General features: G+C 42.3%; 1 protein-coding gene across 1 annotated transcript; it reads left to right on the top strand.

The window, feature by feature from the left end:
• Window positions 1–481: 481 nt before the first annotated feature.
• On the top strand, window positions 482–1348 carry LOC130810248 (uncharacterized). Its single transcript, XM_057676231.1, has one exon. The coding sequence runs from the start codon at window positions 482–484 to the stop codon at window positions 1346–1348; it is 867 nt and encodes a 288-aa protein (XP_057532214.1).
• The last annotated feature ends 14492 nt before the right edge of the window (window positions 1349–15840 follow it).

The raw sequence follows: 15840 nt of genomic DNA, 5'->3' as shown, positions 1-15840 counted from the left end.
ACCATCAAGAGAGGAGGGGGCATCTGAAAATAATTCTCTCAAGTGTCCTTACTCATACCCTACCTCTTTAGCCTACCAAAAATTCTAATAACATCCACCACCGCATTTTCTTGTATTCAGTTTCTAATCACTTACTCCTTATTCTCATATCCACGTTCTAACTTGAGCGTCGGAGGGGTTTTCCGGAAGATCACCCCCCGGACAAGGCTAACGTGTTGTTTTGCAGGAATTCAAGTCACTTCTTCCCACGAGTAGCTCCTCTTGATCACACTTCTGCCTATCTCCAGGTATTTTAAGTGTCTTTTGCACTTCCTCGTTTCACTACCGAAACAGTTTGGCGCCGTCTGTGGGGAGAGCGATTGAACAAAAAGTCATGGTTCTTAAGAGAAATCCGACTCAAACAGCCACCGTGCATAGCACAGATACAGATACTTCTGCAGGTCACGCTAATAATCAAGCCGTGACTCGCCGTGATCTGGACATGCTAGCACAGAACCTCACGGCTGCTTTCTCTGAACAACTCCGCGCCGTCATGAATAATGCTCCTACTCAGCAACGAGTATTAGAAGACATGGCAGATCAAATAAAAAACTTGCGGGCACGAATCGAACCCCATCAGGAGATACCGAAGTCTCATGAATCTCAGGATGGGAACTCGAGGACGTCCCACTCCAGTAGACGCAATAAGAAGAGGCGGGAGAGATCTAGAACCTACCCGAGCCTCAGCAAAACAGATCTGCGGGATGGCGAATCTAAAACCGCCTCTCGAGATGTCCGCACCTTCCTAGAAAGTAAGAAACAAAAGACGTCTGAAAGCGTCCAATCATTGGTGGATAAAAGGAGGGAAGAAAGAAAGCAAGCCCAAGCCGCGGAGTCTAGCCGCCGCATCACCATGCCGCGGAATGAGGCCGGCAAAAGTAGCCTTTCTGGAAAACTTGTACCCATAATCTCTCCATTGGCCCCGGTGATACTAAATACCCCCAGTAATGGGAAGATAAAGATTCCAAACATGGCGGCCTTCGATGGAACGTCCTGCCCGGAGGAACATCTGATGGCCTACAAAAACTTGATGTTGCTGTATACCAACGACCCGTTGTTGTGGTGCAAGTTCTTCCCGACTACTCTTACGGGAGTAGCACTGACATGGTATACCTCCCTTCCCGGAGGAAGTATACACAACTTTGCCCAACTGGAAGAGAAGTTCCTGGGCCACTTTATAGCTTCCAGGAGGCAGGAGAAATCAAATTTTCATCTACTCAGCATCACGCAATTAGAAGGAGAATCCATATCATCCTATCTAAAAAAGTTTCATGAGGCGGTGCTGGAGGTAACCGATTTGGAAGACTAGGTTGCATTAAACGCCTGATCAACGGAATGAAGGCTCAACGGCTGAAGTTCCAGTTGGTCGAAAGTCAAGTGAAGACATACGCGGAGGCCATGAAGCAATGCCAAAGCTATGTCACGGCCTCCGAAATATGTCAGGCCCATGATCCTAAGAAACGGAGGTCTGATAAGAAGGACCCCATTGCCAATCAATCCTCGAGAAACAGAGAGGAACAAGCATTGAGGAGGGAAAGAAACTAGGACGCGGAGTATACTCGATGGAGGCAATGATCCGATGTTCAACCGCAACAGGAAAGACATATTCTATGCCATCCGCAATGAATTGCCAACTCCGCCTCCTACTAACACCCCCTCCAACCGTATTAACTTCAATCTGTGGTGTGACTACCACAAAGAACACGGCCACACTTTGGCCCAATGCCGTGAACTTAAACGTATCCTGCACCAATTGGCTGATGAAGGGAAACTGTCGAGGTTCATCAACAAGGGAGACTATGTAGCAAAAGAAGTCGAAAGAAAGCCGTGGCACCAAAAACGCAGATCCCCCGGGAGGGATGAGGCCAAGCGCGAAAGTTCCAACACTCAAGGGACTATCAACCTGATTTTCGGTGGATACACTGAGGAATATCCCACCATCCGCGCCGCAAGAGATAGCGTCCATACTCTGCTAAAGGGACCCTCAATGACCACATCCAGTGGGCCGGTCATGAAATTCGATGCCACGACCTCCCAAATGCTGCAACAACCACATACTGACCCTCTGGTGGTCACTTTGAAAATTTGGCAAATGAAAGTCAAAAGGGTACTTGTAGATACCGGAAGTACGGCTGATCTTCTAACAATGGATTGCCTAAGGAAAATGCAGTTTGAAGAAAAACACTTGCAACCCCTCGATAAACCTTTGATCGGGTTTGGGGGAAACCAGGTCGTTCCACTGGGTACCATCGTACTACCCGTACGAGTAGAAGAGAAGGACAAAAGTAGAACGATGCCCATACGATTCACGGTTGTAGATCTCACATTCCCCTACAACGCCATCATGGGGCTTCCGCTCATCAACAAAATCAAAGCTGCAATCTTCCCTCATCAACTCTTGCTTCAGTTTGAGCGGGATAATGGGCAAGTGGGTATACTCAAAGGGGACCAAGTGACAGCTCGTCAATGTCTAGTGAGTACCCTCAAGCGAGAAACCTCCTCCACTCCCTCCAAAAGAAAGAGGGGAGACTCTTCAGCCGTCATGAGCGTGTATACAGACAACCCCAACGCCCACGGAAGGCCTCACCCAGTGGAACGGTATGAGGAGGTGGAGATGTTTGATGGGAAACAAATAAAAGTTGGAAAAAACCTCTCAGACGCAATCAAGACTGATCTCTTGGCCACCATCGCCGAGTTCCGCGATGTCTTCGCTTTCTCCACGGAAGAGATGCCTGGTATCCCTACCCATATCACGTGTCATAAACTTGATATAAAGCCAGGTTATAAACCCGTGAAGCAAAAGCTGCGACATCAGGGAAGAGAGTGAATAGAGGCCGCCAAAGAGGAGGTGGAGAAGTTATTGAAGGCCGGATTCATCAGGGAATGCAAATATTCAGATTGGCTCTCCAACGTTGTTCTCGTCAAGAAATCCAACGGGAAGTGGAGAATGTGCGTCGATTTCACGGATCTAAACAAGGCATGCCCAAAAGACGACTACCCTCTCCCCAAGATAGATCGTTTGGTGGACTCCACAGCAGGACACGCCCTGTTGAGCTTCATGGATGCTAACGCAGGTTATCATCAAATCCCGTTGGCCCTGAAGACCAACCGCACACAGCGTTCATCACGAATGCCGGCGTGTACTGCTACAAAGTCATGCCCTTTGGTCTAAAAAACGCCGGAGCCACGTATCAGAGAATGGTAAACAAAGTCTTCCAATCTCAGATAGGCCGAAATCTGGAGGTATACGTGGACGACATGATTGCAAAGAGCAAGCAAGCATCTGAACATGCTGCAGACCTCCGAGAAACATTCATAACCCTCCGGAAGCACCAAATGCGACTCAATCCAGATAAATGCGTCTTTGGAGTTACTGGAGGTAAGTGTCTTGGTTTCCTTGTCGACGAAAGAGGGATAGAGGCAAACCCTGACAAAATTAAGGCAATCCAAGATATGAAGTCCCCCAGATCCGTAAAAGAAGTGCAGAAACTAACAGGGTGCCTAGCAGCCTTAGGGAGATTTCTATCCAAATCCGCGGACAAATGCTCCCCCTTCTTCAAAACCCTAAAGCAAAGCAAGTTCGAATGGACGAGAGAAGCAGAAGAAGCATTCCAGGAATTGAAGGAACACCTGTCTACCTTGCCGAAATTAGTATCACCCATCAAAGGGGAGAAGCTGGTCCTATATGTCTCTATCTCCGAGTACTCGCTATCCGGAGTACTAGTGGCGGAAAGAGAAAAGAAACAGCTTCCAATATACTATGTGAGTCATGCATTCCGGGGCTCAGAGGGGAACTACTGCGAAGTGGAAAAGGTCATATTTGCAATAGTGATGGCAAACAGAAAATTGAAGCCATACTTCTAATCTCACCAGATCATCGTTCGGACTGATCAACCTTTGAAACAGATTCTGGAAGGGAAAAATAAGTCAAGCCGCGTTACCGATTGGGCAAACCAGCTAGCAGATTTCGGAATCGAGTATGAGCCTCGCACAGCGGTCAAAGCCCAGGCCCTGGCCGATTTCATTGCTGAAAGTACTCTTCCCCCTCATCCTGAACCCAATCAAGAATGGAAGTTGTATGTAGATGGGTCCTCGACACAATTAGCAAGTGGGGCTGGACTCCTCATTGAATCGTCCGCCGGGGTCCGTATGGAAAGGGCGGTAAGATTCGAGTTCGCGGCGTCCAACAATGAGGCCGAATATGAAGCTTTATTGATGGGGCTGAAAATCTGCTACGAAGCAGGGGGTAAGATATTGTCCGCATTTTCTGATTCCCAACTAATAGTTGGACAGGTAAATGGAGAATTCGAGGCCAAAGATGAAAGCATGAAAATGTACTTACAGCAAGTAAAGGAATTTGTTCAGAAATTCGACAAATTCACTTTGGTCCATATCCCAAGATCCCAAAATGCACAAGCTGACTCTTTGGAAAAGCTGGCTAGCTCAGCTGAAACATCCGCGCCCCGCGACATCATCTGGGAAGTACTTCCAAACCCCAGTATCAATCTCATGGTAAACACCATTGATAGGTCAGAAATGTGGATGGATCCTTACATCAAGTTCTTGCAGAATCAGACGCTTCCCCAAGATAAAAATCAAGCAAGAATGGTCCAGAAAAAGGCCAGATGGTTCGAACTCTACGAAGGAACGCTCTATAAAAAGTCATATACACACCCCCTTCTGAAATGTGTTTCTCCTGAAGAAGGAAACTATATCCTTCGCGAAATACACGAAGGCGGATGTGGTATTCATCAAGGAGTGCGAACCGTTGTAGGAAAGGTTCTCAGAAGCGGATAGTATTGGCCCTCACTCAGGAATGACGCGGAAACCTTAATCAAAAGATGTCCTGAATGTCAATACCACTCGAAGATTGGGAGGAAGCCATCAAATTACTTGACCGCCATGCAAGCCGTTCTGCCTTTTGACAAATGGGGCATGGATCTCCTCGGCCCCTTCCCACCTGCCAAGGGCCAAAGAAAGTTCATCATTGTGGCTATCGATTACTTCACCAAGTATGTGGAAGCGGAGGCTCTTAGCTCTATCACAGACAAGCAAGTCTGTCAGTTTATATGGCGGAATATTATAACAAGATATGGCATCCCTCATGTGATCATAACAGACAATGGAAGGCAATTTGTTAGCAAGAACACCACCGAGTACTGCGACAGGTTCAACATCCAAATCAGGTTCAGTTCTGTATCTCGACCTCAAACTAACGGGCAAGTTGAGTCCGCAAACAAGGAAATTCTCAACGGTATCAAAAAGAAGATAGAAGGGGTCAAAGGAAATTGGGATGAAGAATTACCAGGCATCTTATGGGCAAGTTGAACAACAATCAAAGAGGCCACGGGGCATACGCCATTCTATTTAGTGTACGGATCCGAAGCCGTACTTCCAGTGGAAATAGGCGTACCCTCCACACGGGTCACCTACTACTCACACGCCGAGAATGAGGAAGGAAAAAGAACAAACCTAGATCTCCTACCCGAAACAAGAGTAAACGCACTGTTGAGATCGATAGCACAGAAGCAGAGAATGATTCGTAGCTTCAACCGTCATGTCAAAACCAGACGTATTCAAATTGGGGACTTTGTACTCCGCAAAGTCGAGGCTACGGGAAAGATAGGGGAAAAAGGAAAGTTAGGAGCCAACTGGGACGACCCTTTTAAAGTCACCCGCATCATCAAACCGGGAACTTTCGAACTAGAAGACATGAAAGGGAAAAAACTACCCCGTCCATGGAATGGAGACCACTTAAAGAAATTCTTCATTTAATAAAATTTGCAAGGGGCAATCAGTTACTAGTATCAGTGTTAGCAGCATCAATCCGCGACTACCTTCATTCCGCAACATAGTTGCGTTGTCATTCGAAATCACTTTTGTCATCGTCATTTGTATTCTTATCAATCCTTTATAACAGAAGTTTCATTTTCAGATTATCCGGCTCCTATGTTCGCAATTATTTGGTAAAAATCTATTGCAAAATCTTATTAAATCAGTAATATCCATAAGTCGGACCCCTTGAGAGGGGTCCCATTATCAAATTATTCTAAGTCACTAACGAACTTGTGATATCTATAAGTCAGACCCTTAGAATAGGGTTCCAAGACCAAAAATCATTTGAAGCATTCACCATCTGTTCGTAGCATCGATAAGTCGGACCCCCAGTTTGGGGTCCCTGAATTCAAAAACATTCTAAGTTTTTCACAAAGATGTTTTCCAACCGGGACATCGATAAGTCGGACCCCCAGTTTGGGGTCCCTAAGTTCAAAAATATTCCAAGTTTTTCACATTTCTCAACCGGGACATCGACAAGTCGGACCCTCAGATTGGGGTCCCGAGTTAAAAATCATTCCAAATATCTAGCTGAATGTTCCTTGTCCGCAACGTCGACAAGTCGGACCCTCTGATAAGGGTCCTGAAGTTCAACCAGCCGCGACATTGATAAGTCAGACCCTTAAATTGGTTCCAAGGTCGAAATTGTCAAATCTACAAGTTCAATCCGTGACATCAATTAAAGGCTGTTTCCCGCCTAGTGAGGGAGAGAAGCCGCGGCCGATGAAAGAAAATTTGAAATATTTAAACAAATACGGCATCAAGATCAACATACAAATTGATTATATTTAAGGTTACAAAAGTTAATATTACAAAATTTATATTACAAAAATCAGAGATCATCCAAGAAGGCGTCTACATCTCCCTCCGGATCTTGAGGGGGGTGACCCGGCCACTCCCTCGCCAAGGCTCGGAGTGAAGCTTATGAATTCTTCAACATCGAACGGCTCCACTCCGATCTCGGATAAGTCCCTGAATAAGCCTTGGAGGTTTTTGCCCTCTTCAATCAGCAGATTGGATAAGTCTAAACACAAACTCTCCAGCTTAGAAAGCGCCAAGTTCTCGGAGACGTCCGAGGCAGAGGGAGGAGAGAGAGAGAGTTTGTCCAAATCAAGACGTAAGGCCTCCTTTTCAGCAGCAGGGTCCACTCTCTCCGACCACTCCCTAGCCTCTTCCGCGTCCCAATGAGGGTCCACCAGCACCGCTGACTCCCGATCCAAAATCGGAGCTAGGTTAGCCAAAGCTTCGTTCCCCTTCTCATTGGCCTTCTCAAGGAGGGAATCAAAGTCGACGCCTAACTCCTCGGCAACCAGGCGGAATCTTTCACCGCTTATCATGGTACCGGCTCCCACCATTTCCGTGGTTAGCGCCCCCAAGAAACTTGATGCCTCCGGCTCATCCGAGGACAACCAATCCCTTACCATCCGCGACTTCCTACCCAAGCAAAGCTTGTATATTCTTGCCGCGGACAGCAAGGTTTGGAACTTATCCGAATCATCGGACACCTGACGCAGAAGTGACTGGTTTTGTCGCACCAGCTTAGCATGAACATCCGTCAGGTGCCCGATCTCATGGCCAAGGGTGGCCGACATATTTGACGCCGTGTCCAAGTTAGCCACGGTCCCCTCAAGCTGCTTCCTGGCCCTTTCTCGCCATTCTTCTGTGCTGACTAAGCGCTCTTTTAATTCAACGCACTTAGCTAGCTTCTCCTTTAAGGAAGGCAGCTCCTCAAGATCTGCCCTCAGCCTCTTCAGCTCCTCCTCTTGTTCTTGGCAGTGAGAAGTGAGGGCCGCCAGGGTTTCTCTGTCCGCGGCACTCTGACGGCTAAGGTTCAATTCAAACGATAGCCTTAAGTACGTCTGCAAAGGAGAATAAGGTCAAATAGATCATCCGGCAATCTAATTCGAACAGACTGAAAAACTGACATTGTACCTCAGCCGCCGAGGCCTGGAGTTAACGAACCCTGTCGACAGGAGGCAGGGAGTCCAGATGATCGACATCCTTCCGGCTGATCAGATGGGACGTCGCCCGGTTGAAACGGGTAATCATACCCTTGTGCCCCAATTCATTGAAGAGGGTATCGGGTTGGAAAGGTGTGACCTCCCTACGACGATACACCTCCTCTATCCGCGGCTCTGGGGCCGCAGACGACTCCCCGACCGTCTCCTTGTCTTTCGGGGAGATGGGGGCTTCGGCCGGGGGAGTCGACGTCTCCCCTCCCGCCGACCTCGCCTGTAGAGGTACAGCGGTATGTATGGTATCGAGGGAGACCTTCTTTGCCGCGCTCTCCCCGTGGGAAGGAGAGTCTCTTTTTCTCTTCCTCCCCTTCCCACTTTTCTTTTTCTTTGATTCCCTCTTCTTAGAGGGGATTACCCTTTGGGAGTCATCGGGAACGTGTACTTTTCTCCTCTCCTCGAGGAGACGGAGAGCCTCTTCCTCGCCGGGCACCTCGTCAAGACCCTTCTCTACGGTCGTCGAGTCCTACAAAAGAAAAGGTTAGGAGGAATCAACAGAAATCTTTCAGAACGAAAAAATGTGTGAAGTTATACCTTCGGAGGAAGAGGTAGAGGCTTATCCTCGGGCCGTTAGATGGCCCCTTGAGCAAGTCTCAAAACACTGAATTTCTTCATTAGATCTGGACTCTTTGCTCGAAGATTTTCCTTGGCTATCCCTGTAAAACCATGAGTTAGAAACAGCTAAACATACCATAGAAAAGAGAAGGAAGAAATCCGACAACTCTTACTCCGATCGATAGCCAAGCTGATGCCGAATGCTGAGAGGAGGTTCTCATTCTCCAACTCAGGACGACCGGGTATCCAATTAAGTTGGACGTTCATGGGTTTCCTTCCCAATTGAACGTCCATCTTCGCATATTCAATGATCACCGCGTCACTAAAAGAACACTGCGGGATTCCATTATTAAAACCTGAAAGGTTGGGTTTGATGTCGAAGGAGGTCTTAATATTCCATCCTCCCGAATTGTACAAATACGCAAATTTCGTCCTATACCCCTTCTGGTTATCAGGGAGGTCTTGGACTATCTTCAGCCCGCGACGATGCGTAATAGTAATCCAGCCGCAGCCGTATGATTGAGAATTACATAGGCGGGCTCTAAAACTATATCTAAAGGCGGTCAATGTCGGTGGCACGGCCAAAACTTTGCATAAAATCAAAAAGGCCACCATACACCCCCAAGCGTTAGGATATAGCTCGGGCACCGAAACGTTTAACAGCTCTAACACCTCCCTAAAAAATGGGTGAAGATGGAATCTAAGTCCTAGTTGGAAAGAAGGAAAGTAAGCAGCTATACAATGAGGGGGGGAAACCTAACGGTGTCGTAATTCCCCGGTGTAATAATATTAATGTTCTCCGGCAAACCCCATTTCCGGGAGATGGCTTCCCGTTGACTATCCAAATCTCTCTTGGTCTGTAAATCAATGAAGTAGTTTAGGGGCCCGCCGTCTGGAATGTAGAATGGAGGAGGAACTGGCGCTGCGCTCTCCCTTCCAGAAGACTCGGCTGATCCTTCAAGGTTTTCCATATCTACATACAATAACCCTTCCAAGTCAGGATTTATTCGCGGCAAGTAATTGGGAAAGAAAGCAATGCTCACTTCCCAAGGAGCAGTTTTCATAATCTCCGGAGGGTATATAGGGGATACAGACGACTCATCCCCGGCTTTTATTGGTTCATAATGGGGGGTAATTCTCACCGAACTACTTTCGTCCGAATCATTCATTAACAACCCCTTTTTATTAAGACGCCTACGTACTATCAAAGGAGTTTCCGGCAAGTTAGTAGGGTTAATGTCTGAGTTAGCTATGGTCTCTTGAGTAGCCGCGACATCCATGTTAACAAGAATCATAAAGTAGTAGGCGAAACTTGTAAAGAATAGAGACTAAATTCATAAAACGAATTCAATGTCCTAGGCTAACATTCAAGAATAATTTGAAGAAATTCAAGAACAAATCGAAGAAATTTAAGAACAGTTTGAAGATTAACTTGAAGAAATTCGAAGATCTGGGAAAAAGTTTGAATACCTTTGAAGAAAGTTGGAGATTTGTCAGAAACTTGATGAAGATCTGTCAGATATCTTGAAGATCTTCAAGAATTGGTCAGAAGTTTGAAGGAAGGATGAAGATTGTCAGAGCGTCTCTCTCTACTTTCTCTTTCCAGCAATGTAAAAATTTGAAGGAAGTAATGAGAATTAAGTAAGGGGAACTGTTCCAACCACCTTATTTATAACAGCAATAAATGCCTTTGGGACTTAAGTACAATATATGGAAAGGAGAATCCCAAACGAGAGTCGTGAAAAAGATAAGTCGGACTCCCCATGAGGGGGAATCGTTGGGAATTTTTCTAAGTGTTCAACATGTTCCGTAAGATCTACAAGTCGGACCCTCAATAGAAAGGAAATATTGAAAAATCTTTGAAGTGTCAGTTCTTAACTATAGCCGGGAGATTGATAAGTCGGATCCCCAATGTGGGGGGAACATCAAATTTCTCCAAGTATCCAGTTAACCAACTTTCGGGCAACCGTCGGGTCGATAAGTCGGACCCCCAAGGAGAGGGAGAGTGTGGAAATTTGTTCTAAGTCTTCCAACATTTGAGTACGTCCGGGAAGTCGACAAGTCGGACCCTAAACTGCACCTCCAAGAACGAAAAATGTTTCAAGTATGAAAAGTTACGCATTCAGCTGCCCGACTTATGGATACGGCGAATGTCATGCCGCATTACTTTTGCTCTAAACCGTCGTATGTATGAGGTGAAATATTTCAGAGAGTCCGTATGATTGATAAGTCGGACTCCTTGGAACACTGTCATGTTGTAAAAAACTAAGTATGGTATAATCTGCCTTTATCCGTATGATCGAAGACACGGACCTAAATGCCCCTTCCGCGTCATAGGAAAGTTATGGATATGTTTTGTGGTTCAGTATTGATAATATTCCGAAAGGTCAATAAGTCGGACCCTGAGTTACACTCTAGAACGAATGCGAATTATTCCGTGTTGGGGTGTCCGCATGGTCGACAAGTCGGACCCCCAAATGGTCCTAGTTAAGGTAAAAATTCTAAGTACGGGAGAAATGCTTCCGTACCTTTAGTGTCATCTGTGACATGGAATTACAAAATCTTTCCACGTCTTTAAAGATAGAAGGGGGGCATGTCAGAACGAGGAAATTCAAACGACTTCAAGTTTTAAAAATTTCCCGCCACATCGATAAGTCGGACCCCCCTAGGTACCTCAGTGAAGACTGAAAAATCAAAGTATATGTTCAAGCCGTGTCTTTCATACATGTGGCTCATTTAACTAGGGGGTCAGCTCAGCTATGCCGCGGTATCATGTTTTCCTCCTACTCTCCGGCTCGAAGCCTTGATGAAAAGGAAGATACCCAGGTCCGTGGAGATCCGTGCGGTTGATAAGTCGGACCCCCCTTGGGGGCTGCCTTACTCAAAAATATTTTAAGTACTGAGACTTCCGCGACATCAGTGGGGCACATATCGGGGTCCGACTCCCACATCTGTTCTTCCGAGGATAAATAAAAAGGATAGCCAAGGATATTCCGCGGCATGCTGGAAGCCGCGGCTTTGATGGTGTTAATCATTTTTCTTTACTTTAAAGCATCTCTTGCGGTTATTTTGAAAAGGCGATAACTTCTCCATTATAACTCGGAATTTGACGTGTGAACTGTCGATTCGAAGCTTACGAGCCAAATTTTCCTAATCCGTCAGAAGGTCTGCCTGATTGTGGCCGTATTATTCCTCATGAGCTTTCGAATATTCTCTACGATCATGTTTCTTCACTAAATCAATTCCGACGGACACGTATTTTTCCGCATAAAGGAAGATATCTCCGATTGGTGGGGCTATTTCCTCACATCATCCTTCATGCGTGGGACTGAATGTTATGGTAATATTTATTCTTTTATTAATTTATTTAATAATTAACGTTATATTACTTAAGTACCCCTTGACCTTTCGGGTTGACTTTGACTTTCGGTCAACGGGCCTTCTTCTGGGTTTTCCATCTCCCTTGAATAGGCCCATGAATTAGTAACCTCTCAATGCCTTAAACTAGCTTCCCGTAAAGCAACTTCCCATTCTTCCACAATGCATGGTCCTCCTCCCACTACTCCCATGTTAGTCCACTTCTCCTCAAAGATAACTTCCCCTTAATTGTATGGTAATCCTTCCTCCATGGGAATTGACTGCCCATGTCTCCCATGATCTTCAACTCCCACTCTCTGATGTAACTTCCCTTCCTCACCATTATAAATAGGGGCTACCATCAAGAGAGGAAGGGGCATCTGAAAATAACTCAAGTGTCCTTACTCATACCCTACCTCTTTAGCCTACCAAAAATTCTAATAACATCCACCACCGCATTTTCTTGTATTCAGTTTCTAATCACTTACTCCTTATTCTCATATCCACGTTCTAACTTGAGCGTCGGAGGGGTTTTCCGGGAAATCACCCCCCGGACAAGGCTAACGTGTTGTTTTGCAGGAATTCAAGTCACTTCCTCCCACGAGTAGCTCCTCTTGATCACACTTCTGCCTATCTCCAGGTATTTTAAGTGTCTTTTGCACTTCCTCGTTTCACTACCGAAACATGTTATATACTCTAACAATTTATTTGCAAATATTAGTATAATGTTAAGATGGAGTAGTAACCCATGCATAAATGGGAAATTGTTATGTTTTAACTCCTAAGATAGTTGCTAAAATACAGATAAGTTATTATAGTGCTTTTCTTATAGCTTTTTTATTCTTAAGGCCTTTCGATTTTTTTTAGTTGGAGCTGGACATGATAAAATTGTTGGTTGTATAATAAGATGATGTGCAATTGCGATAATTATTGTCCTTCCTTTACATAAAATTCACAACATCTACTCCCAAACCTTATTGTGTCGATGAAACATTTTCCTCATGATGTTTATGCATGTCCTAAAAATTTTGTGTTTATTTTTCAGGTTAAGGTGACATTGTTTAAAGTTTGCATAGGAAAGTTCAAGTTTGTTTGGGAGAAAGATCATCATGTATGTAGTTATTTTGAGCTAGTTGTAAGACATACAAGAAGTGTTTTTGATATTATGTGGGCTAAGTTGATTAGTGTACAACTTATTGTCAATATATTTGCCATTTTCAGTGATTGCCAAGAAGTAATATTAGCCACTTTTCATGGTTATTAAATTATTTTATGTTTTTACAAGAAAATCAAAAGCAAAGTATGAAAGGGAGATGATGCCAATCAAAAGCATGATGGTAATGTTTGACTTTGGACCACAATAGGAAAGATGTAGCTCAAAGTGTACTTAGGCCTCAATAAAATTTGATGCCCATATTTGGACTTATGTTCAAAAGTTGAAATTTTTTGAAGCCAAAAGCACGTTTGGGCGACGAAGAAGAAACATGAAGCCCTAAATCAATATACTTGGGCAATAAAATAATATGACACCCAAAGACATAACTTGGAGAATAAAATAATATGACGCCCAAAGACACAACTTGAGAATAAAATAATATGATGCCCAAAGGCACAACTTGAGAATAAAATAATATGACGCCCAAAGACACAACTTGGGTTACCAATTATTTGAAGCCCAAAATTAAAATTATGGGCGACAACTATTCAATATGGCCCGATGATTTTATGCATGGGCAACACCAATTGGGCGACACAAGTGGTGATAAAAATAAATTTGACGCCCATCCCTTAGGCGACAACTTCTGATACTATGGCCACAATAATAGTTGTCGTCTAATACTATTTTTCTTGTTGTTAATTTATAAGTTAAAACATAATCAAGTAGAATCTTGTTTGATTCATCTCAATGCAAATATTAATTTTTTATATTTTTTATTATACATAATTAAAGATATAAGAATTGAACTAGTGCATTGAACTATATTAAAAGTCAAACATAACAAGTATGAAATATGTAATTGATTTTAACATATTTTGACTCGATTTAATTAGGTGTTGATGTGGTTTGTTGGCTTTAAGTATTTTGTAAGAATAATGACGAATTTATGATGCAAAAGAGAACAAAATTAGATCCTGTTCAAACCTAATTGGATATACTTAAACTAGGGCTAATATGGCTACGAAAAAAGTAGCAAAGGAAAGACATAGATTGAGATCCTAAGCTTGTTTGGATCTTTCTTAGAAAGTAGTTTAATGAACGTAATATATCTTGATGCAGTCGAATTTAAAGTTTTTTTTTGACAACACAAAATAAAGAATTAGACACGCTAAAACCATATCGTATGCATCTTACATGATCAGAGATCTAAGAATTTTTATTTTTAATTATTTTAACAATAATTCACTCAATCCGCCCAATGGAGTTTAGATGGACTCAATTGAGTATGCCTATCATCCAGTAAGATTTACTTTCACTCAAATAAGCTTTTCGTAGTGTTTTTGACTCTTAATACTCGATCGATTATGAGTAAAATTGATTAGATTTGATTACTGTCTATATGAATATAATTTAATTGAAGAATGTTTACTCATCCATGAATACTCTAGCTAGTTAGGAACCAAAAATCAAATTAAAAAAATATTAGATTGCAACGACGACCTTGTCAATATGCAACATATAAGTCAAAGAGCCTCTAGTATAGTGGAACACTCAATATTATTCAACATCCTCGAAACTTCTTGCTAAGGATATTCTATGGGTTAAAAGTACAATATACTCCTATAGAAATTATATACTTTTGTGAACTACTACATACATGTTAAAAATATCCGATATCCGGTTATAAAAATCGAAAAGTATAATCATTTTTGAAAATGAATAATTCAAATTGGATATCTGGTTTTTAAGTAAATGTTAGATTCGGATCTCGAATTAGAATATTGGCAAAATCAAATATTTGATTTTCTTTATGTGTAAAATAATGGTAAGGAGAATCTTTAGGATAATAAAGGAAAAGAGAGGAGAAAGAGTTAATTAAGGAGATGCTTTAATTAACTTTAGAAATGCATAGGAGAAGAGAAAATGTAGGATTAGTTTTTCTCTTCAGCATTCATTTTTTTAGGGAGTATGTAATATATATACTCCTTGAGTTTTGTAGTTTTAACTAAATCAATCAATTTGTAATTCACATTATTCGAAACTTAATATAAATTAAGAGAAGTTTATTTCTTAAGTTATATTTTGTTACTTCATATTGATGATTTTGTCTCATTCCTATAATTTTCATTTTGTGAGAGGTGTTATATTAATATTATTTTATAACTATTATAAGGCCAAATTTCGCTACAGCTCTAACACTTTTTTTTTTGTTTAGAATATCTATATTTTTTATTAAAAGTTTTTGTATATTTTTTATTAAAAATGTTTGTTTAAGTTGTTGAATTTATTAATATGTACAATTTTGAACTATGACTAAGTTGCATAAATAATCTATTATTAATTAATTTAAAATTTTGAAAATCTAAGTATCTATTATCTAACCATTATACCAAAATGATTTGTTTTCAAAATTAAGAAAAATAAAATTGATAAAAGAATGAAAGCGAAGTGATCAGTTTAAATATTTATTAAAAAACATAATATAAAATAAAAGCCAAAAACTAAATATTCAAATTTTCAGATCCAAATCGAATCGATATTTAATTTATTTTGAACACTACATAACAAGGCTATTAGAGGGTGGTGTTTTCTTGGTTGGTTAAGATCCCAAGTTCCAAACTAACTTGGGTGCAGCCTTCGAGGAAGAAAACAAAATAATTAATGATTAATAAAAACAAACTGAAAGTGAATTACGAGTAATTATTTAATAAAAGCTGCCTGGTGTATTATAAGGAAATTAAGAAAGAGTTGATTATAATTAGGTTGTAAACATAGGCACGTTTGAAACTATTAATCACCAATTAAAAAGCCTTAATTTAATTGTCTAGCTGAGTAAAATTAATATTCAGCACTCAGCATTATGTGCTTACAGTTTTTGAC

Source organism: Amaranthus tricolor, chromosome 4, assembly GCF_026212465.1.
Source record: "Amaranthus tricolor cultivar Red isolate AtriRed21 chromosome 4, ASM2621246v1, whole genome shotgun sequence".
NCBI classification, from domain to species: Eukaryota; Viridiplantae; Streptophyta; class Magnoliopsida; order Caryophyllales; family Amaranthaceae; genus Amaranthus; species Amaranthus tricolor.
This window is presented reverse-complemented; position numbering and strand designations above follow the sequence as displayed.